A 24,647-nucleotide genomic window follows, 5' to 3' on the forward strand; every position below is an offset into this window, starting at 1 on the left:
AGGGGAGAGGCAGAGGGAGAGAGATAGACAGTCTTGAGCAAACTCCGTGCTGGGCAGGGAGCCCGATGCTGAGATCACTACCTGAGCTGAAACCAAGAGTCAGTCACTTAACCCACGGCACCACCCAGGCACCCCCACCCCCCTGCCCCCGTATCTTTTTTAACTACAAATAATGCTGCAGCCTGTATTCTTCTGTATGTGTGAAAGTATATCCACACACCCATTCCTAGCATTGGAATTGTTGAGTCCAATGAAACATTTTGATAGACATTAACAAATTGCTCTCTAGATAGGGTACCTGTGGAAGGCAGAATAATAGCCTCCCCAAAGATATCCCTGTCCTAATTCCTGGAACCTTTGAATATGTTAGCTTCCACGGCAAAGGGGAGGCAAAGGGGAATTAACATTACAGATAAAATTAAATGGCTAATCAGCTGACCTTAAGATAGGGAAATGGTCCTGGGTTATCTGGATCCGACAGTGTAATCACAAAGATCCCTAAAGATAGAACCAGAGAGATAGCAGTGTGATAAGGACTTCGCTCAAATTTGCAGACTTTGAAGATGAAGGAAGGGAGCTCCTAGCTGAGGAATGTAGGTGACCCCTAGAAGCTGGAAAAACAAAGAAAGGAAAAAAGCCAAGGAATACAGCCCTGCTTCTAGCTTTGCTTTTAGCCCAGTGAGATCTGTGTTCAATTTCTGACCCACAAAACTAATAATAATAAATGAAGAATTTGTCTTACTTTAAGCCATTAGAGCCTTCTCTCTCTCTTTAGTTTCCCTCTCCATATGAACACTCCTTTCTACCTTATTTGAGGAATGCTTACAATTTATTGTCTTATCATTCATGTCTTTGGTTAAATGGAAAATTTGCAACCATAATTATCTGACTGTTACACTTTTGTTCTTTGCCAATTAAGTCTTTGGAAAATTCCCATGTGGGACATGCGCCATTTTTTTTTTTTGGCAGTGGCCAGAATGTGAGCAGGATGTGCTGATGTGTCATTTCTGCAGTGCTGATATCACTGCTGACCAGTCTGCCCTGCAGAAACACTGTGGAAATACAAGCTGGTCACTGGGATTTGTTTTCTGCCACCCAGACGGCGGCCTCAGTGATTCACTACTTTGCAATATGGGCCAGAGGCATTGTGTACATTGTGTACGTAGAAACTTTTACATCTCCATGGTAGCTCAGGTGACCATGGTGAGTGAAACGAACAAGCGTAAATATTCCTCATTAACTCATTTAATACGTCCATGGCAGACTAGCAGTAGTAGCTATACCTGGTCTTTCCTCATTCTGCGAATTTAGTCTGCCCTGATGTAGTGTTGATTCCCAAACTCAGCAGGTTCGGTGGGTGAGATCTGAAGCTGGTTCCTAGATGTAGAGGACAGCGAGAGACTGAAGAAAGAGGCAGGCCACTCAAGATCAGTAGGTGGCAGTTTTAAAAAGCAGGGAACTTAGGAACACAGGAGGCTTGTTTTAGGCAGCCACAAGATGACTAGATCTCTGCACCCACCCTCCAGAAACTTAAAGGTTTATCTGGAGGACTTAACTGGGTTCAGTCACATACACCATCCAGATGGTCTCAACAGCATTTTGCTGTCTCAAAGCCTGTGTTCTTGAAATGACTCCTGTTGTAGGAATGGTGGGCAGAACGTACATCCAAGGACAGTGGAAGGGGATGGCAAGCTTCCAATGGCTCTGGTCCAGCTTACGGGTCAACCAGTGGTCACGTCCTCCTGATGACTTTCTTCAACTTACCCATATACCTTGAACCCTATTGACTGGCTTGACCATCTCTGCATTTAACATCTCTTCAAAGATATTTATTGAGCATCTGCTATGCTAGGTATTTAGAATACAAACTCTTAGCCACGCAGAACTCACCATTTATGGAGACAGACAATCAACAATCATAGGAACAACTGTGAAACTGCTATGGTGATAGTTGCTACAAAGAAGAGACACATGTATTCGTAGTCAGGAGAGTCCTCCTTGTCAGGGAGAGCAGAAGAAAGGCCGGGGTGAAATATGTAGATCTGTGTTCATGTTTTTGTCCTTATCGACACTGTACGCCACCATAGGTAAAGGGCATAGAGCAAGTAAAGTACCTAGAAACATGCATAGCCAGGTGGATGAAGAGAGAGAAAGAATGGGCAGAGGGTTGAAGGGAAACCAGATAAGATTTGTATCCAACCCTAGGAGCCAAGCAAGGAGAGTGCAGTTAAGACTAGTAAGAGCACGAGATGGGATAGTGTGTCTGTTCAGATCAATAGGATTTCTATGCCACAGGGGCTGTGAGGTGGCAGGGCACACCCCGATTCAAGTGTGGCTGTTTCCCTTTAGCTGTGTGGCCTTGGGGAAAAGGCTGTCTGGCCTCAGATCCTGCATCTGTAAAATAGAGATGATACCTTCCTCCAAGAGATATTGTGGAGATGAAATAAATTAGCATATGCAAAGTGTCTAGCATTTTGCAGGTTCTCAATCAAGATTGATTTCTCCCTTCCCGTATGTCTCTGTCCACTCGTTTATTTGGTTGCTTTGGTTGTTACTCTCCTTGATGACTTAGCATTGGTTTTGGTGACTTACCTGTGAGGGTCGACACTGGTCCTGTTCGCGTATATCACCGCTCACCTGGGTACCAGCAAGCTGTTGTGAGTCAACTAATCAGTTCTCTGGATGTGGCAGGGAGCCAAGCATGCACCTATGTGCCTCTTGGTGTGCAGACAGACAAAGCAACAGGGATCGTGTAAGGACAAAATATACCTTCCCTCATCACGAGTGTTCCCGTTCCAGGGAAAAGAACTCCAGTTACCAAAGTGAATGCCTAATTGTCTCAGGGCATGTTTGTGCACTTGCATTCCTGCAAATGCAGAAACCTCCGATAGCTTAGTAATGAATGACTCATCACAATCTCAGGTTTCTTTCCCGAGACAGCATTTGCCCTCCCAGATTTCTCAGATTGGCTAGAAGCAACCACTCCCTCCTCCTTAACCTTCCTTTTTGTCTATCAAATACAGTGAGTGGACAAAAGTGCATTTTCCCCTACTGATTAAGAACTTTCGCTGTGCCTGCTTCGTCTGATGGTTTTCACAGTGTGGCCCTGGCTTTGGCAACCGCTCTATTACCCCCTGGGACATAATGTAATTCCCTGCTTGCCTTAGATTAACTAAACGCCAGAAAAGAGAGACGGGCAAATATTTCCACTGTGGCTAACATGGGAAACCAAAAGTTTTAATCTCAGAATTATCTTTGTATTTCTAATTAGCACACATGTTGGTTTCTTATTGATGGGGGCCATGTTTTCCAAACCAAAGCCAAGGACCTAACATTTCACAAGCAAGAGAATACCTTCAGGGACAGGCTACTCTATTAACTGAAACTGTTAAAAGAAATTCCAGGGCTCCGCGGCCATAGAGCTACTAAACATGGGAAGCACTTAAATGATAACGGAGCTAATGATCCTATTCCCCTTTCAGAATGCACGCTGTAAACATTTTAACATAGCAACGGGGGCCGTAAAGAGAGGTGGTGGGAAGGGAAACGAGCTCTTCCAGCATCCGGCGAGCCGGCCCCAGCGCCGGCACCGGGTCGTTGGGCGGCCGGCGCCCAGCCCGGGATGCCGCTCCGGGACTGCGCGTGCGCCGAGCCCGCCCGCGTTCCAGGTGGAAGGTTGCGCGGTGGAGCGTTCATGGCAACGCCGCGCTTCCGCCTTCTGGAAGCCTTGGCTCCAGCTCCCGCAGTGTGAGACCCGTCCGGGTGCGAGGGACCTGGGCTGAGTCCGGGGGGACAGATGGGGGGACGAGGGCGAAGGGGGCAGGGGAAGCCGCTGGGAACGTTTGCCCCAGGGAGTGAGCTAAACTAAGGAAAAGCGGTCCAAAGCTCCGCACAAAAGGATCTTTTCATTCCCGTCCTTTCGCCCACGCAGGGAACGATGCCTCTGGAAGTGGTGGTGGAACTACAGATCCGGGCGGTAAGAGAAGTCGACGAATCTCCACACCTTGCTCTACCTCAGACTCTTTCCCCAGGGTTCCTAAATGGTCGCGACCACTTAAACCACCTCCTCACCACACACATCATTATCTTTGGGACAGATCGTCTCTCTGTGTCCCTAAGATCTCTACATTGGCGTTCCCTGACTTCCTCACCTTTAATTCAGCCCAACCTCTTTCAGCGTTTTCCCCCCTCACAGGACTTCTTAGCTTTATAAAATTTTCTGTTATTTTAAAATAACCATGCATTAAGTCCAAGAAGAATGTTATTATTCTCCCAGTATAAAGATTTGTGAAATAATTAAAAAAAAAAAAACCCTTCTTCAAATAACAAGAATTCAATTTCAGAAAGCCCAGTCACTTCCTAATAACTTGCCACCTCTATGAACTAATGGAATATATATTTTTAAAGATTTTATTTATTTGTCAGAGAGAGAGAAAGCACAAACAGGGGAAGCAGCAGGCAAAGGAAGAAGCAGGCTCCCTACTGAGCAAGGAGCCCAATGCAGGGCTGGATCCGGGGACCCTGGGATCATGACCTGAGCCGGAAACAGAGGCTCAACCGACAGCCACCCAGGCGTCCCCTAATTGAATATTTTCTAAGTATTTTCGCTAGAGATGGCTCTGGCTTGCTAATTCCAAAAGGGGTCAGTTAGTCAACACCTGTTTTATAATAATCCACTGAATCCTGCTTAAGTGAGATGCTGTGGCAGAATGATGACATTGTTCCTGTTTGGGGTCAGTCACTACTCTGAATTCAGCTTCCATCTGAAGTTGGTGACAGACTGTCATACAGCTTTGCCTCCCAGCTATAGGGGCTTCTCTACTGGTCGTGATTACAAGCACAATGTCAGTAAGTTACGGCCACGGAAAATCTGGTTAGCCTCCATACAAAAGACAAGTGCCGGGGCTTCATCATTCATGCAGTTCTGAAAGAAAAACAAAAATTTCCTGAATTTGGGACACCTGGGTGGCTCAGTGGGTTAAAGCCTCTGCCTTTGGCTCAGGTCATGATCCCAGGGTCCTCGGATCCAGCCCCGTATTGGGCTCTCTGCTCAGTGGGGAGCCTGCTTCCCCCATTCTCTCTGCCTGCCTCTCTGCCTACTTGTGATCTCTCTCTGTCAAATAAATAAATAAAAATCTTAAAAAAAAAATTTCCTGAATTTGTCCCATTTCGCTGAGAGCAAATAGGCCCAGACTCTATCAGATTGTGCTGCATCAAGGGCTGACCCTCAAAATTTTGTGGTAAGGGGAAGGAATTCTTGAGACTCTGAGTGATAAAGCAGTCTTCCTCTTCACCAAGGCAAAAATCAAACAAGTTTTCATCTCACTTCATTCAACATTACTGGTTTATTTTATTTTAATTTTTAAAAGGCATTCTTCAGTGTACAACTCATTTACAGTAAAATCATTTTCTTCTCTATGGTAGAGTGTTTCAGAGACATCAGTTGAATTGATCTGTGCTTTAAAAGCCTGCAATCTCAGGTCCGCATCAGCTAAGACAGGGAATTCCAGAAGTATAACCAGGAACCTGAAGATAAAACTAATTGTGAGCCCCCCATATTCAGACTTCTGAACACTGCAAAAGGAAATAAGTATCATTACTTTCAAAAAGATCCGGCCTGAATATTGCTGGATTAAAACAAAAGATCTAAGATTAAACAATAAAGCAAATCACTTAGAGCTTTACAGTTTGATTTAGCGAGAGAAGAGGTAGTCTGTGTTCAGGATGTTGTGGGAATACAAATGATTTTATTTTACTTTGAGGAGTAGCTGTTCCTCCGTGTGCCTCTTGCACTCAGAAAGTTCACATTTCTACCCAGTCAGAGCCCACATGTCACACCATTCTGCAGATTCCTGTGTGGCCCTCTACCTGAGAGATCATAATCCTCTCTTTATACATGTCAAAATTTTGTCATTATCTGAAAACACCAGTTCCAGAGGTAATTCAAAAGTTCTTATTTTTCAGGTAGAACAGCATTTAAAGCACATTCCGTTCTTGGTCTTCCCTGGTCAAAGAATAATGAGTAGAGTCCATCCTGCATTTGGTGGTCTTTGGTCTTGTGATTTGGGGAGGCATCCTGGAAAAACTGCTTTAAATGTGAAGGTCGATGTAAAGGGAAATTTAGGAGTTAGTTACACCTTGTGCCTGGTATAGCAGTGGGCTCCCCTGATGAATTTCAAGTAAATACTGTTACCTGAAGTGTGCTGTATACAGGGAAGTGGAATTCCATATGAAAAACTCTAATATACAGGGTCATCCTTGTGGTGGCTCTGAGAAAGTTTATGCCCTTGCACTGCAAAGAACCAAGTTATTTTCCTATTACCTCAGTTGAGGTAATCTTTATTCAGTAGAGATGATGGGCAGCAGAGCCCCATCTCCCGCCATACTGGCCCACTGACATAGTATGTGGTAAGCCCACCCCCAGACTCTTAGTTCCTGACGGCCTTCGTTAGCTTTTCTGTCCTCTGTCATGCCACGCTATTTGTCATCAACAGAATTAAACATTTGGCCATAGTCCCATCCTTCCTTTTCTATCAGCACTGTGTTATGCCCACCTTTAAGTGTTTCTTCTTCAAGTAAGTTCTTGGCTTGTTCTCTAAATGCAAAAAGATACTATTAGAGAGTAATGGGAAATAAATATCTACTTAAAGAGTTTTTGAGGAGGTAGAGGGAAAGGAAAGCAAGATATGTACTATAATCTCTCTTATCACTACCCAAGCCACAAAGATGGAAGAGACTAAGAAAGCTTATCAAGAAAATCAGGATTAAGAAGACACCGTGGCAACAGATTTTCAGGGAATAAATGAGAAGAACCTATGTCTTAGACTTTTAAAATACTGTTTAAAAATCTACCTCAACCTAGTATTAGTAGGTGGCATATCTGCACGTATATTTACAGAATGAAGATCACAGATTTTTTTTTTTCGAAGTTCACTTTACAAATGATACTTAAAGGATTACTACAAAACACAAATTTACTTTTGTCAAGTTTTAAAAAACAGCACGATTACAGTCACCCCAGCTTGTTTTCTTTGCAGTTGTCCTGGAGATATAAGCAGTTATTGAATAAATATGTAATAGAGGGATTTTTTTTTTTTTTTTTTTGCTTTCTGTAATATGGCTGTGGTCATAATGACCAGCATGTTCTCCAGCCTAGCAACCCATCAAGACGGAATGACACCTGAAATCCCAAACGAAGCTTGAAATGTCCTTAAAGGGACAAGCGGGATTGCCGCTGGCTTACACTGGCTTCATAGCATGAGGAAACCTTCAGAACTCCGGGTGCCATAATGAATGAGATGGTGTCATTGTTGGTTCCAAAGTACAAAGAGGACCGGGGCATTGTGGGGCGAAAGCCAGCAATAGTCCACGATGCTGTACTGCGTGTAGCCCAGAAAAAAGCCAAAAGCCACATCAGTGACGTTGTGCCGCCCCAGCATGACCCTGGAGAAGCCCACGATGAAAGCCCATAGGACCACAAGCACCCTCAGCGGAATGGCCAGCACCAAGTGGTTCAGGATGAACCGCGACACCAGGGCGGCCCTGGTGGCATGGCCCGAGGGGAAGGAGTACTTGTCCACTGAGAGGGTGACAAACATGTCCATCTGGTTGTGAGCCGGGCGGCGCCTGCGCACCAGCCCCTTAATCAGGGCCACCAGCAGCAGGTCCAAGAGAAGGGCGAAGAGCAGGTTCATGAGCACCTCGCGCCCGGCCCAGCTGTCGCTCCTGGCCAGGCAGTAGAGGGTCCCAAGGAGCCAAGGGATGCCGTGCCCCGAGATCTCCAGCAGCTTCATGAGGGGCCGCATGCTACCCCAAGACGAGCTCTCCCCGGCGCACACCCCCAGCTTCTTGGACAGCCACAGGTCGATTGCCAGCAGGGAGCGCAGGGCGATGCCCAAGAAGGACGGGTTCAGGTCCATGCGGTCTTCCTCGGGCAGCGGGGCCGGGGCTGCCTGCGAGGGGCCCGCCCCGGCCAAGGGGAAGGAGCCGCGGCGGTGCACCGGGCTGTCGGACGCGCGGAGCCGGGCGCAGGTGGGGTCCGCGCCCGGCGCGCGGCTGCTGAGCAGCGACTGGAACTCGAACCTGCCGCCGCCGCCGCCGCCGCCGTGGGCCGGGCTGCCGGGGCTGCCGCAGCTCGATGCCGAGGCGGCCAGCGGGCGTCCGTCCGCGTTCCTCCGGGGGCTCGGCATCGCGGCGGGGGGCCCGCACCCCAGGAGCCGGCCGGCCTAGCGCGAGGCTCCCGGCCCGGCAGCCTCTTCCGCTTCCGCACTGCCATCCCGGAGGGGCGGGGAGAGGAGCGGGCGGGAGGACGATTGTGACACCTGGCGGAGACGTGGGAGGAAACTGGAATTTCCACTTGAGGAAGGAGAGGACGGGGGAAGGTGGAGGTGTGGGGGCTCCAGGGGAAGGGGTGCGGTGGGGGTGGGGGATTTGACGTCGTCTGTGGGGGTTAAGGAAAAACAGAGCTCCGTTTAGAAAAGCGGCACCACACAAACCTGGTTCTCTATTTTTCATTTGTTTTTAAGATTTCTTGCCCAGGGGTATTCCTTCCTGACAAACAAGATGTGTACCTTGGGGTGTACCTCCTAAATCAGTACCTGGAGACGGACTGCTTTCCCTCTGTGTTCCCTATTATGATTCAGCAGAGCATGAGGTTTGAAAAGGTAATCTTGACTTTCTCATTGCCAAATAGAGAAGTTTAAATGTTGTTGTCTGGAGGTCATCTAATGGTTCTTATAAAGTTATTTTGTACATTTTCTTTAAAAAAGAAAGAAAGAAATGACTTGAAGGGACCTGGGCACAGGACAAAACCAGAGTTGGAGGGCTTGCTTTTGCATTGTAGGTCTGAGCCAAGTTCTGTCAAGCCAGAGCTAAATGCCCGGGTGGATGTTTTCTATTCTTGGAATTCCCATGGCATTTTCTAACTGGAGCAGAGAGCATTTTCTGAATGTTCTTGGAGGTGTTAGAGGCAGCTGCATTACATTTATGACAGGGATTATCAGTTAATTAGTGGACCTTAGAAGCAAACTTTTGTAGACTCAGAAAAATAATGGAAAAAAAAAACTATATTCAGATTTGTAAAATCCTGTATCTGAAATCCTGTAACAAAACAAGCCTCTTCAGATTTATTGAATTTTCTTAGCTCATCCCTGGTTTATTTAGCTACAGTGATAAAGCCTAGGTTCCATTCTAGTGAATATGAACACGATATTAATAGAACATTACTTTTCCCCACTTTTATTTAGAACATTAATTTCATTATTATGCATCATGCACAGTTCTTTGAAGTTTCCGTTTTGGAATTTGAAGGCAGAATCAGTTTTAACCTTGATAAGCCTAATGATTTTCCCTGGAACAATATTGCTGAGTTGCTTTTTGGATGAAGGGATGAGTGTGGGAAGGCTAGACAAGGTAGAGCCTATCACTACCAGAAAATAACCTGTTTCCAACTGAGACTGGGAGAGGAGATGAGAACTGATTTTCTAAAAGGCTAGGGCTCTATGTAATATTTTTTGAAATCACAGAAGAAATTTAAATAGAGTCTACCAAACTGGTTGGATAAGAGAAGAGAGAAATAAATGGATATTACCTTGGGACATATAGTCAGAATCCAGAGAAACACATTTCTACTATTTAGATATTGGTAGTGGTAGGAAGTGGATGGTGAAAATCCAGTCTATTTTGAAATATTGCCCTCGTTTTTGAGCTGTTTGGGTTCATATTCCAGCTTTCTCCCACCTGGCCCCAGTTGTCTTGTGTGTGTTCCGCTCTCTAGCTGCGAATACTTGCAACAAGTATCCAAGACATTTTCTCCTCTGTGGACCCTCTGTGTGACCCCCAGAACTGAATGTTCTAAGACATTTGGATAAATAAGAAATTGCTTATCAAGAATGCACGAGATGGGGCGCCTGGGTGGCCCAGTCGGCTGAGCATCTGCCTTTGGCTCCACTCATGATCCCGGAGTCTTGGAATCCGGTCCCACACTGGGCTCCCTGCTCAGCAGAGAGTTTGTTTCTCCCTCTCCCTCTGCGTCTGCCTCTTCTCTGCTCGTGTTCCCTCTCTCTCAAATAAATAAGTACAATTTAAAAAGAAAAAGAACGCATGAGACATTCTGTTTGAGCAGTTACTCCTCAGGATCATAGTTGAGAAAATCTGTGGACATGGATGAAGTCAAGGGATGCTAGTACTGAAATATTTCAAGAGAAAAACCCCTCACCTGCGTTTGGTTGTTAAATTGAAGTTGGTAAGACAGAAATGGATTATAGGGGACAGCCTCCATTTTTGGACTTAAAGTTGACCTGGCTTTGGATCAGGAGCCGATTTTAACCATGCTTAAATTTAAACACCATTTAAATCAGAACTTAAACGCCTGAAATCAAACTGCTGAAACGTGGTTTCTTAGAGACTTCCAAAGTTCAGGGAGAAGGGCGTGTTATGCCTTTAATCTCAGTCCTCTCCCAGATCCTTCCGCTCAAGATCGAAATAAGATTTGGCATTGGCTAGAGAGATACCACAACGTTCGTCCTGTGCTTCACGATATACTTTAAACTCACGAGGCTCTTCCTCGCTCTGGGTATTTTGGATTCTGTAGGAGTCTAGCTACTAGTGCATGTTTACTTTTTTTTAAAAATTTTTTAATTTTTAAATGAATATATAATGTATTTTTAGCCCCAGGGGTACAGGTCTGTGAATCGCCGGGTTTACACACTTCACAGCACTCACCATAGCACATACCTTCCCCAATGTTCATAACCAGACCCCCCTCCCCCCAGCAACCCTCAGTTTGTTTTGTGAGATTAAGAGTCTCTGATGGTTTGTCTCCTCCCAATCCCATCTTGTCTCATTTATTCTTTTCCTACCCCCCAAATCCCCCACGTTGCATCTCCACTTCCTCATATCAGGGAGATTATATGATAGTTGTCTTTCTCCGATTGACTTATTTCGCTCATAGTTTACTTTTGTGTTACACATAGAGAACATTTTTCTTATGTTCCTTTTCAGCACAACCAATTGCTAACATCATTTATTCAGTTAACATCATTTAATGAGTGTCTGTGGTATGCCTAATGTTTTTTTAGGTCCTCAAGCAAACTCTGAGGTTGATGCCAGATATGCTTTTAGGAACAAACTGTGGAACTAGGTCAAGTTGATGACACTTTGAGCAATGGTAGATTCAGCTAACTCAGGTTTCCCTTGTACTTGGTACTGTGTTCTCATTCTGTAGTCACTCGTTGAACTTTTAACCACATTCCTGTTAAAGATACTCCTGTTGAAGTTTAAAATAGTTTATAATATTATATGGTGGAATTGGCATGTGCTATTTATTTGGAAGAATATAATCTACAGTTTCTATAAACATATTAATCTTTGAAAATGTATTTTCATCATTTTTTTTTCCTGCAGGTATTTGAAAATGCAATAGATCCTGGGGCTGTAGCAGACATTTTAGAAAGTAGGTACTCTCAAAACAAAATAACTGTTGTGTGCACGTAATTGTGTGCACAGATGTAAAATTCTACTATATTCTAAGTTGTGATATTTCCATGTTTGATATAAATTTCCACATTTATATTTAGGAGAGTCTATGTCAAATTTAAATCATATTTTTATTTTATTAAACTCTTTTCTAGTTAGAGATGGGATTTATTGGATTTATTGTTTATTAATTTATTGCAATTAAATGGTTTTTGTATCTTCACACAGTTGTGTTACCATCACCATAATTAATTTTAGAACATTTTTACCACCACAGAGTGAAGCCCTAAACACTAATCACTCCCAGCCCTAGGTAACTACTAACCAATCTTTCTGTCTCTGTAGATTTGCTTATTCTGGATATTTCATATAAATGGAATTATAAATACGTAGTCCTTTGTAACTGGCTTCTTTCACTTAGCATAATGTTTTCAGGATTTATCTTTGCTACAGCATATGTTAGTTCTTCATTTGTTTTTGTGGCTAGATAGTGTTCCATTGTGTGGCTACCCTACATTTTATTTATTCATTCCTTGGTTGATGGAAAGTTGGGTTGTTTTCACGTTTGGGCTATGATGAATAATGTTGCTATGAACATCTGTGTAGAAGTGTTTTTGTTGACAAATGCTCATTTCTTTTTCTTTCTTTTTTCTTAAAGATTTTATTTATTAAATTTACAATTTATTAAAATTACAATTTATTAAAATTACAAGCTATCTTAGCTGCTAAGTTTGACAGAGTTTGACAGAGAGATCACAAGGAGGCAGAGAGGCAGGCAGAGAGAGAGGGGAAAGCAGACTCCCTGCTGAACAGAGATTCCCTTGGTGGGGCTCCATCCCAGGACCCTGGGATCATGACCTGAGCCGAAGGCAGAGGCTTTAGCCCACTGAGCCACCCAGGTGCCCCGACATATGCTCATTTCTTGGGTACATACCTAGGAATAGACATGCCGGATCATATGGTAATTCTTTTTAATCTCTGCAGAAAATTTACCAAAGCAGCTGCATCGTTTCACATTGTACTAGCAAGGTGTGTGAGGGCTCCATTTCTCCACATCTTGGCCAGCACTAGTTAGTCCCTATCCTTTTGATTGTTAGCCATCCTTGTGGGTATGAAGTGAAATCTCTTCGTGGTGTGATGACGCTGAGCATTTTTCATGTGCTTATTGACTGTATATCTTATTTGGAGAAATGGATATTCAGAGATTTTGCTTATATTTTAATTGTTATTTGGCTTTTTATTATTGAGTTATAGTATGTAATAGACTTGTAATATATGGAGTTCTATGTATGTTGTAGATATAAGTCCCATATCAGGTGTACAATGGATAAATATTTTCTTCCATTCTTTGGATTATCTTTTCACTTTCTTGACGGTGTTCTTGGAAACACAAAAATTTTAATTTTTGATGAGTTCTGTTTTATCTGTTTTGTTTTGTTATTTGCACTTTTAATGTCATAGCTAAGAAAGCATTACCTAATTCAAGTCACAGAGATTTATGTCTATGTTTTCTTCTAAGAGTTTTATAGTTTCAACTTTTACATTTAGGCCTATGACACATATTATGCTGATTTTTGTAAATACCATGAAATAGGGGGCCAATTTCATTCTTTTGCATCTGGATATGCATTTGCCCTGGTACCATATATTAATAAGAGTATTTTGATCAGGAAATGTGAGTCCCCCACCTTAGTTCTTTTTTCAAGGCAGTTTTTGCTATTTGGAGTTCCTTGGCTTTCCGTATGAATTTTAGGATCAGCATGTCAGTTCTGCAAAGAAGCCAGCTAGGATGTTGATAGGCATTGCCCTGAACCTGTGAATCAACTTGGGGAATATTTCCATCTGAACAATATTAAGTCTTCCAATCCATGAATGTGGGGTGTGGTGAGAATTAATCAAATTAAGGAATTTGGAGCCTGAGACAATGAAGTGCTTCACATTACCATTGGAGTAATGGTTGGCAAAGATACTCCTTCTTCCTACTTGGTAAACCTAAAATTACAAGCTATTTTAGCTGCTAAGTTTCTTGGCATTTAAAATTCTGTCTTTATACACTCATATATTTTTCATAAGTCCACAAAAAGGCAATTTTACTTTTCCTTCATATATTTCCAGCTTCTTTGAAACATAATTGATGTATAACATTGTGTGAATTTAAGGTATGCAATATGTGGATTCCAAACACTTAAATTTTGCGAAATGATAACTACCACAACAATAGCTAAGACTCTCAGCACATCACACAATGCCGTTTCTTTTTTATTGTGAGAACATTTAAAACCTAGTCTCTTAGCAACTTTCAAATATATCATACAGTATTAGTAATTTTAAGTGTCTATAATTGTCACCAATATTATCTATTTTAAAGTGTTTTTACTTTTCATATTTTATAGGAATTATCTTTATTGATTTTTAATTGTTATACCATTTATGTTTAAATTACTTTTAAGATTTGAATTTTATTCTTGTCTTTATAGATTTTGTACATGGGCTCACTCTTTATAAATACCTTTTGGACTCAGGAAGTATAAAAAATGTGATATATTATGTCTCATTTATGCAGTCAGAGAGTATACTGTTTTTTGTTTTTTAGATTTTTATTTACTTATTTGACAGAGAGAGAGAGAGATCACAAGTAGGCAGAGCAGCTGTCAGAGAGAGAGGGAAGCAGGCTCCCCGCTGAGCAGAGAGCCGGATGTGGGACTCGATCCCAGGACCCTGAGATCATGACCTGAACCGAAGGCAGAGGCTTAACCCAGTGAGCCACCCAGGTGCCCCGAGAGTATACTGTTTAAAGCAAGATTAACTTGTATAGGTTAATAGACAACAGTTGTATTGTGAATTTTTAAAAGTGAGAAGTTGATTATTATGTCAGTGACTCATGAATATATTAAAATCAGGGCATAAAATACTATTTACTCTCATTCCATGCCTTTGAATTACTGGGCCTCAAAATACCTAAATCATTGTTGGTACGGCACTTATTATTATTATTATTATTATTAATGTAAATGGGATGTTATGGCAGTCTTAAACTTAGCAATTAATGAACAACTCCAACAATTTTTCTAAGTGTTAAAATCTCATTTTTTCCCTTTTAGGCTTCCTAACCAGGTTTGAATTAATACAGCTAGTACCTCCAGGTAATGTGCCAGTAAATACATTTCTAAAGTTGCTTATTTTATTTTGAGAGGACTTTGGCATGATGGAATGGATTGGTATTTACAAGTTGTGCTTTCTAGAACACTTCCTTTTTCCCCCCACTGGTCTGTTGAATTCTGTCCATTCCTGGAAAAATAATTTTATGGGTTTGGTGGCAGTAAGCGTAAGCAGGCATTTGACTTTCTATTTTTTCATAACTTTATCTAATTATCATCAAATAATAAAATCTTGGCTCAGTTTCTTTCCAGTTGTTGCCTTTGGCTTTGTTCTAATTTATGGGGCATGTGTGGGTGTGTAATACCCAAAGCTGGCTTCTGTGTTAAATGCTAGAACAGGGTTGGCAAACTATAAGCCCCAGGCCAAATCCGGCCTGCAGTTTTGTTTTGTGTGAGTCGTGAGCTAAATGTCTGTGTTTTTAAAAATTGAGATTCATATACTCTATGTTTAGTTCATATACTACAAATTTCACTTTTGTCAAGTGTATAATTCAGTTGCTTTAGTATCTTTACAGATTTGTACAACAGTCACCACTATCTTATTCCAGAACATTTTTATTATCTCAGAAAGAAACGCATAGTCTTTAGTAGTCCCTCTCCATTCCCTCTTCCCACAGCCCTGGCCGTGACTAATCTACTTTCTCTGTTGATTGGCCTGTTCTGGACATTTAGTGTCAGTGGATTCAGACATTATGTGGCCTTTTGTGTGCCCCCTTTCACTTTGCATGTTCTCAAGGTGCAACCATGATGTGGCATGGATCATTACTTCATTCCTTTTTAGGGCTGCATGATGTGTCTTTATATGGATATATCAAAGTTTGTTTATGCTTTTGCTGGTTGGTGGACATATGGGTTGTTTCCACTGTTTGAATATTTTGAATAACAGTGCTCTCAACGTTCATGTACAAGTGGTCGTGTGAGTACATGTTTTCAGTTCTCTTGGGTGTATACGTAGGAGTAGATTTTTGTGTTATATGGTACCTCCTTGTTTAATTTTTTTAAGAAAATATGTATTTATTTGAGAGAGAGAGAGAGAGAAAGAGAGAGCACACATGTACATGCAAGCAGGGGGAGGGAGAGGGACAAGCAGACTCCACGCTGAGTTCAGAGCCTGATGCAAGGCTCGATCCCACGACCCTGAGATCATGACCTGAGCCAAAATCAAGAGTCGGATGCTGGGCACCTGGGTGGCTCAGTCATGGGGTGTCTGCCTTCAGTTCCAGTCATGATCCCAGGGTCCTGGGATCAAGCCCCACATCGGGCTCCCTTCTCAGTGGGAGGCCTGCTTCTCCCTCTCCCACTCCCCCTGCTTGTGTTCCCTCTCTCACTGTCTCTCTCTCCCTGTCAAATAAATAAATAAAATCTTTGGGAAAAAAAAAAAAAGTCAGATGCTTCACTGACTGACCACCCCAGGCGCCCCTCTGTGTTTAACTTTTTAAGGAACTGCCAAACTGTCTTCAGTTCTTACATTTTTGAGTGGTTGGAAAAAACTTTTTAAGTATTTCATGATGTGAAAATTATATAAAATTCAGATTTTGTTGCCCGTAAAGTTTTATGGGAACACAGCCATACTCATTTGTTTAAATATTGTCTGTGGCTGCTTTTTTTATTTTAATGCTGGAGTTGAGTAGTTATGACCATATGGTCTGCAAAGCCTAAAATATTTACTGTCTGGCCCCTTACAGAAAAAACGCTTGCTAGAATCATGGGACTTTAGGAGGAAGCTTTTCTGTTGTACCTTTGCTTTGTGTGTCTTTTTTTTTTTTTTAAAGGATTTATTATTTGAGAGAGAGAGAGAGAGAACACACACATGGAGGAGGGGCAGAGGGAGAGGGAGAAGCAGGCTCCCCTCAAGCAGGGGAGCCTGATGCAGGGGCTCGATCCCAGGACCCTGGGATCGTGACCTGAGCCAAAGTCAGACGCTTAACCAACTGAGCCACCCAGGCATCCCTACGGATGGTGATTTTAGTCTGTGTGTGTGTGTGTGTGTGTGTGTGTGTGAGAGAGAGAGAGAGAGAATATTTCAAACTCAAACATTTCTTTTTTTTTTTTTCTTAGATTTTTATTTATTTATTTGACAGAGAGAGATCACAAGTAGGCAGAGAGGCAGGCAGAGAGAGAGGGAAGCAGGCTCCCCGCTGAGCAGAGAGCCCGATGTGGGACTCGATCCCAGGACCCCGAGATCATGACCTGAGCCGAAGGCAGCGGCTTAACCCGCTGAGCCACCCAGACGCCCTTTTGTAGTATAATTATCCTTAAACTGATACTGTTAAACATTTAGGTTTTGTCTTTCACATATTTGTAAAAAAATGATTTTTTTCTCTTGGTGTGTTGGTAAAGAACAGAACTGCAGTAGCCTCCCCATATCTGGGCTTCTGCTTCCCATGGTTCTGGTTACTCGTGGCAACAACCATGGTTGAGAAGCAGAGGACCCTCCACCTGACACGGTCAGGAGGTCAGTAGCAGCTTAACCACTGAGTCACTCACCTCACCTCTTCTCATCACGTAGGCCTTTTCTCAAATCACAGCAGCACGGGAAGGGTGATCTTGCAAAGACCACATACGCATACTGTTATTACGGCATATTGTTATAATTTTTCTATTTTCTTAGTAGTTATTATTGTTAATCTCTTACTAAGCCTAACTTACGAGTTAAACTTCATCATAGGTAGGTGTGCCTAGGGAAAAACATAGTGTATATCGGGCTGAGGGCTTCCTGCTGTTTCAGGCATCCGCTGGGGGCCTCGGAACAGAATCCCCTGTGGGTAAGGGGGGGCCAACTAAACTAGACTGAACATCTGTAGCTTGTCACCTGGGAGTAAACTGATCGCCAGCAAGTTTCCGTTATTACTGTACTCAGTAATGTGTGTGGGATGCCCCTTGCCCGTAAGCCTAGCTGCTGCTGGATATTATGTGAATTTATTGTGTGTGCAAAGTATATAATTTCTTCAAAATATATTTTACTATATGTGCTGGCCCCTTCTTTTTAGATAAGCGATTTAGATTTGTGACAACCTAAAATTTAAAATTTACTTCTTAATAGTTTCTATTTTCCCATGATTTGTTTTCTTGCTTTTCTTCCATATAACATGACTTTTAGTGTCCTTTGATTCCTTGTGGAGTGATGTCTGGATGTTAATGTTGCACTTTGGTATACATTCCTGGGGTATTTTTACCGAAGTTTTAATAAGTTATGCTTAATGCGTATGTATGTCTCCTGTTCTGTTGTATTCTTTTGATATTTTATTATTTTTAAGATTTACTTATTTATTTATTTGACAGACAGAGATTTAGAAGTAGGCAGAGAGGCAGACGGAGAGGAGGAGGAAGCAGGTTCCCTGCTGAGCAGAGAGCCCGATGTGGGGCTCGATCCCAGGACCCTGGGATCATGACCTGAGCCGAAGGCTTTAACCCACTGAGCCACCCAGGCCCCCCTTGATTATTTATTGTTTGAATCTTTTGTTTTCTTAAGAAAGCGTGGGAGAAGGAAAGTGAGTCTCACAGCTCCACGAGCTAAAGCAGACGTAGCCCTGGAGGCCTTTTGAGGATCATAGTTTTGCCCGCTGGGGCTATCCCCAGAGCAAGACACAGGTCCTGAGTAGTGGTGGGGACCCAGAAGTCTGTAGCTCTTTCTTCTGCCTCTTGGCTCTTTAGCAGAAGCAGGCCCTGAAAACAGAGAGGAACCCCATCCTGTGTGGATCTAAGGATAGTCAGTCTCGTAATGTCAGGGCTTTCTTAGGGAGAACAGAGGGAAGATCAGAGAGGCTTTCTAGCTGCTTTTCAGAAATTCTTACTGAATATTTTTCAGCCTGAAAGTGATAGGCTAAAATCAGGGTATTGAATTTTTTTCCATAGTTTTTTTTTCTTTTTTGACCTAATTTTATATTTAAACGTATATCGATGCAAACTGGGCAAGTTATATTTCAGTGTTAATGAAGTAGAAGCAGGCCCATTTTGGTCTTTTTTAATTCTACAAGAAGCTTTAAAAAATAACCCAATATCTAGGGTGCCTGGGTGGCTCAATCAGTTAAGCATCTGCCTTCGGCTCATGTCATGATCTCAGGGTCCTTGGATTAAGCCCCACATCAGGCTCCCTGCTTGGCGGGAAATCTCCTTCTCCATCTCCCTCTGCCCCTCCCCCTGCCTGTCCTTTCTTTCTGTCAAATAAATAAATAAAATCTTACAAAAAAGTAACCCAATACCTAAATACTATTACTGTAAAAATTTAACACAAAGTTTATAAAATAGTTAAAAGCCACATTCATCAACAACCTCTGACGATAATTACTACTAATAATTTGTTGTGTTGCTTTTTAGATGTTTTCAGATATATGTATACGTAATGCATTTAGTGTATTCAAGGAAATCTGAAATACATTTATACATACACACATGTATACATGAACATACTCTATATATCTAGTATTTAATATATGTATGTTTAGTATACATACTGATTGAATATACATAGCCTGCAGCTTGCTTTTTAAAACTTAATGTATCTTAGATTACCATATGACCAGAAATCCATCTGTGAGAAGGCTGCAGGAGTAGTTCAAGGCCATGATGATTGATTGGAGAACCTTGAGGCTGGGTGCATGCAGACGGGTTATAACTCAGAAGCTACTCAGATATGAAATGGAGGCTATATGGTACTTATTTTCCTTTTGTCTACAGTCCTTGTATTGCAAATTTTAATTTTTAGTAACATTAAATTAAAATTGATAAAAATAATTTCACTTGGCTTCAGATGCATTACAGATTGGTCTGTTGACTGGTCCAACATCTGTGTATTAAGATGTGCTCAGAACACGCCCCATGCTGGGCTGCTGGTATCATGCCTTTGGCTCCAGGCAGAATGGTGGTAAGGGAGCCCTCTTGGCTCTCCTGGTTATTGATACTGGATAATTAAGCAAAAATGATTTGTCTCATGTAGGCTGCATTTTGGGGTCCCAGGGACCACATTTAGGTTCACGTGGACCCATCCTTCATGTGGCTGAAATCTTTCACTTTTCATTTTGCTGCAGATACTATTTTATGGGTTTTTTTTTTACGATTTTATTTATTTATTTGACAGAGAGAGAGAGAGATCACAAATAGGCAAAGAGGCAGGCAGAGAGAGGGGGAAGCAGGCTCCCCACCGAGCAGAGAGCCTGACGCAGGACTCGATCCCAGGACCCTGAGATCATGACCTGAGCTGAAGCCAGAGGCTTAACCCACTGAGCCACCCAGGCGCCCTTATTGTTTTTTTTTTTTTTTAAAGGTTTTATTTATTTGTTTGACAGAGGGAGACACAGCAAGAGAGGGAACACAAGCGGGGAGGTGGGTAGTGGGAGAGGGAGAAGCAGTCTTACTGCTGAGCATGGAGCCCAATACTGGGCTTGATCCCAAGGTCCTGGGATCATGACCTGAGCCAAAGGCAGACAATTAACGACTGAGCGACTCAGGTGCCCCTATTTTATTGTTTGATGTTTATTTGCACCGCTTTCCAACACACATATAGTCAAAAGACACATTATGACCAGTATGTTAATGACACGAGTACCTCAGGTTTGCATATAGCTTTACTGCTAAAGAGGTCCCATGATTTGGCTTAGAAGCCATGAAGGACACCCCCCCCCCCCCCCCCCCGCCCGCAATGTTCATGTTTACAAAAGCTGAGAAAAAGCCAGCAGACACAGGGGGGCAGCAGTGTAATCCTGTTCGCCTGGGAGCTGGGGCTTTCTTCTTTCCCATCTCTTCCTCTGGGAGAAATCACAGAGGCTCCGCCCAGCTGTAAAATGCGATTTCAGTGGGCGCCCATTCCTTCAACCAGACTTCGTAGTGGTGTTCACGAGGCATCGGCAACGAAAGAGCTCCTCCTGCCTCAGTTAATACGGGTCTGATTTCCTGCTCTGCTGCGTGGTGTCCCACGTGCCTCCGGCTCACTCTCCTTCTCTGTACAGAAGGTGTCGCATGAGATGGGCAAGCTGTCACTTTTGATATGCTCTGCAGAGGCTAGATTTTTAAAACAACATGGCTATGAAAATGACTGTTTTTCTCGAAGGCTTGTTTGTTTTCCTTTTTGGGGGGATAAGTTTCTCACTGAAGGCGTTGATGATGTCCGGGTCTGAGTCTGCAAGAACACCGATTTCTGCCAGTCATGTCCCTTGGCCTAGGGGGATCGCTGAGCCGGTGTCTTTGCTTATGATGCATGGCCGAGGCTCCTGCTGCCACGTCCCCTTGCCGTGCTGGCATTTGCACACTGGGTGGCAGTTTGGACTCCAGAACATGACCAAAGCAGAGAGAGAGAAAGAACTGAGACACATAGCCTTTTACTTCTCTTCTCCAATTTCAGTCTCTGTTCCTGTGATTCCAAGACAGGAGACGAGCCTCCCAGTCTCCGACCTCTTTATTTTTATTTTGATTCTTGCTAAATCCACGAATCGTGATTTAGTAGCGGTCATGTTGGGCACAGCGACGAGAGCTGGCCGAAGACCTATGGAAGGAGAAAGGAGAAGGCCAGCGTGGAGAGCATCTCACCTCGCATGTTGGGGTTTATCTGAGCAGGAGCGTAGGATTGAAAACACGTGACGACCAGAGAGCAGGGTGGCGCTGGGCCTCTGCTTGGCTGGTGGCGTGGAGCGGTCCTGATGGCAGGTGGTGTGCCCGGCACTTTCTAAATGTCATGTGCCCTCACAGTAGCCCCGGGGCAGGGACTATTACGACTTTTATGTTTTCCTGAACAGGAAGCTGAAACTAGGAGCTTATGTAATTTGCTCCTGGTCACAGAGCTGGTGGATGGTGGAGCGGGGATTTGAACCCGCTCTGTCTGAGCCAAGAAACAGTTCTTAACCACCATGCCACAGGCTTCAGTAGAAAGGTGTGTTTCGTTGCTAGTGATGGGCGAGGAGGCTGTCACATCACTGCCTGTTTTCAGATTGCACTTATGAGGTCTCTGAGTGGAGGAAGTCTCTCTGGCCAGCGAGGTGGGACATCATGCCCATCACTGAGAGAGCATTGTCAAAGGAGCACTGATGAAAAGGAGCCTGGGATGAAGCAGGACGTCCATCTTAGAACTGCCCCCCACCTTCCTTTTTATCATCAATGTACATCGTATATTCATTCGTGTAACTGTTTACCGGTTGTGGACTGTGAGCTCCAGGAGGGCGGGAATTGTACCCACGTGTTCCTGGCTATACACCCAGGGTCTGGAACTCCCAGCACACAGTAGGTCCTCAGTGCATATTTCTGGAACTTATGAATAAAAAGAGGTTGAAAAAATGGACAGGAAGTGGTTGGGAAATGAATGAAGGGTAGGAGCTGAAAAGATTTTAGAGGACTTTTGGCCTGTCTCCTTCTCTTCCGGTGGTGGAAGTCGAGTCTCAAAGACTAATGCTAACTGGGCACCTAATGTTAGCAGAGCCTTAAGTCCTCTCACATCATCTGCTTGGAGGCAGCTCCAGGAGGCTGCCCAATGCCTCTCTTTTCTGACCGCCACTGAAGTGCAGTTGTACAAGCTCCCTCTTGAGGGGTGCTTGGGTTTCTCAGTCAGTTGAGCAATGGACTCTTGGTTTTGACTCAGGTCGTGGTCTGGAGGTCCTGGGATCGAGCCCCATGTTGAGCCCCACGTCTGGCTCCGTGCTCAGTGGGGAGTCGCGCTCTCTCTAAATAAACAAATTAAAAAAGAAATCTTTAAAATGTCCCTCTTTGGGGCGCCTGGGTGGCTCAGTGGGTTAAGTCTCTGCCTACGGCTCAGGTCATGATTCCAGGGTCCTGGGATCGAGTCCCACATCAGGCTCTCTGCTCAGTGGGGAGCCTGCTTCCCCCCCCTTCTCTCTGTCTGCCTCTCTCCCTCCTTGTGATCTCTGTCAAATAAATAAATACAGCCTTTAAAAATTTTTTTAAAAAGTCTGTCTTTAATGAGCTCTGCAGGGGCCTATGAGAGATGCTGGCAGAATAGCCCCTTCCCGGTGAGGTGGTCTTGGCTGGGCTGCGTGCTGGTAACCGACCCACACTCACACCCCTCTAGGGACAGCCCTGCCAAGCATGCAGTAATGAATGGTCCCAGAACCGACGGGAGCAGATCACAAACACGGGTGTGATGCCAGTCTTGGTTCGCGCCACATGTCGGGCAGAAAGTGAAATAGGGTGATGTGGTGGGGAGTGCCAGGCTTCTTTAGGTTGGGGTCCCGCCTGTCTGATGAGATGACATTTCACCCGAGGTCCCTCATCGGATAGGAGGGTGCCGGCCATGCAGAGATCCGGGGAAGGAACGCGGGGCAAGCGTCTAAGGTTGGGGTGAGCTTGGTGTGTCTGAAGGACAGCAGGAAGGGGCAGCCGGGCAGACGTGGCAGGATCGAGGAGGAAAGTAGTAACGGATGATGGAGGAGGGGGGAGGCGAGGCCTGAGTGCACGGAGTCTGGAAGGCCAGTGTAAGATGCTTTGGTTTTATTCTAGCAGGATGGGGAGCCCATTGGAAGGTTGTAAGAAGATGGAAAGGTACAATGTGATGTATTTATAACATGGCAGTATATGGAGGCGAGGTCTGATAGAGGGACAGTGGAGGCAGGGAGGCCGGCTCAGAGGCGGTGGCCATGGTCCGGGAGGCAGGTGGTGGGGCTGGGACCAGGCTGGTGGCTGTAAGGGTGGAGAGAGGACACAGACTTTAGATTTATATTGGAGATGGAGTCTACAGGACCAGCTAATGGGTTCACGTGAGGAGTGAAAGAGTGAAATCAAGGGTAAATCCTAGATTTTTGGCTCAAGCTTGTGGTACTTGTACTTCTGATGGGAGGATAAGGAAGAGCTTACTTGTGGGAAAAACTCAAGAGTTCTGTTTTGGACCTGTTACCTTGGAGATGTTTAAGGTGAAACTTGAAAGATGAATGGGATCTCACTGAGAATGGGAAGGAAGGAAGGACATTTTGGAAGGAGCAGCGTGGGCTGAGAGAGTCCGTACGTAGCGGAGGAGGGAAAGACAGCTCATCAGTCCGTGTGGCTGGTGCACGTCCAAGACGAGACCAGAGGAGTGGAAAGATGATTTCGTGATGAAACAGAGATAATGCGTTCTTTTTGCCCTTTGATCCTTATTAGAGTCCAAGCGTTTGTACTGAGCGGAATAAGTAGGAAGACATTAATCCATCACATTTGACAATGTCAGGTGTTCGTCCCACGGATGTGCCAAAAATACACCCCATCAGAGTTCTCAGAATCAAATGGCAGTCACCAAACGGCTAAGCCGTCTCACTGACTCTGGTTTCTTTTTTAGCAGTGCTCTGTGCAGGGGCCACTCTCGGTCTGACCCTCTCGTGTAGCGCCTGCTGTGTAGACAAGGAGGGTTCCACCGGCAGCTGTCCTTCAGTGCGGTGACTCTCAGTCCTCCTAGACCTGAGATCTTTCGGGATCTCAGGGATGCGTGGTCTGTGGCATCCCTTTGCTGTACTGAGATACTATTCATGGTTAATATAACCAGCTCACACACATCGCGGCAAACGGTATAATATCTCAGTTGCAGCAAAGGAGAAATAAAAGGAAAATGGTTGAAAATAAAATACAGGTATTGATACCCGAACGCTGAGCATAAGGAGGCATTTCGATGTGGCGTGATTTTCAAAATGCCGGTTGCGTCTCAGTGAAGAACCGAACACAGCTGGGTACAATTGATCCTTAGTTTACATGGTAGCTGCTTTCCTGAAAATTCAGTGTATGTTAAGATCGTGCAAAGCAAGTGCTCCGTGTTCATTTGTAACAGTGAGGTTCCAGGATCGGCCAATTACAAAACAGCTTCTCACCTGAAAGAATGTTATGATGTTAGAATGTTGTGCAGGAGCGTCTTGAACATCGCAGGACATCTTAACATGCAAATTTTTGGAAACGTCCCTGTGGCTGGTACCAGCCCTGCTAAGAACCACAGCTTTGGCTGTTCTATGGGCCACGGGGATGCTGGTACCTCTGTATTAGAGGACACATTGACCTCCACCCTCCCATCCCCCCAGTCTACGCTGTAGCCTTTGCATGAGTGGGACATTGTCT

General features: G+C 44.1%; 2 protein-coding genes across 8 annotated transcripts in view; one reads left to right on the plus strand and one right to left on the minus strand.

Annotated features, from left to right (window-relative positions):
- Nucleotides 1-3,937: 3,937 nt before the first annotated feature.
- Nucleotides 3,938-24,647, plus strand: part of SPATA6L (spermatogenesis associated 6 like) — a gene marked incomplete at its 5' end in the record, with an annotated part of 50,217 nt that continues 29,507 nt past the window's right edge. For 2 of the 7 annotated variants that reach the window (XM_080820704.1, XM_080820708.1), the window contains 4 exons: nucleotides 8,290-8,381; nucleotides 8,526-8,663; nucleotides 11,404-11,452; nucleotides 14,577-14,618. In XM_080820704.1, coding sequence (XP_080676830.1) covers nucleotides 8,634-8,663; nucleotides 11,404-11,452; nucleotides 14,577-14,618 — 121 coding nt within the window. Of the gene's footprint in view, nucleotides 3,977-7,659; nucleotides 7,863-8,289; nucleotides 8,388-8,525; nucleotides 8,664-11,403; nucleotides 11,453-14,576; nucleotides 14,619-24,647 lie in introns of those variants that run through there. The other 5 variants (XM_080820705.1, XM_080820702.1, XM_080820706.1 and 2 more) reach the window with 5 other exon arrangements.
- PLPP6 (phospholipid phosphatase 6) lies at nucleotides 5,335-8,267 on the minus strand. The gene has a single exon (XM_080820709.1). The coding sequence runs from the start codon at nucleotides 8,187-8,189 to the stop codon at nucleotides 7,305-7,307; it is 885 nt and encodes a 294-aa protein (XP_080676835.1). The 5' UTR covers nucleotides 8,190-8,267; the 3' UTR covers nucleotides 5,335-7,304.

The sequence above is a fragment of the Martes martes genome (genome assembly GCF_963455335.1).
Source record: "Martes martes genome assembly, chromosome: 12".
NCBI lineage: Eukaryota > Metazoa > Chordata > Mammalia > Carnivora > Mustelidae > Martes > Martes martes.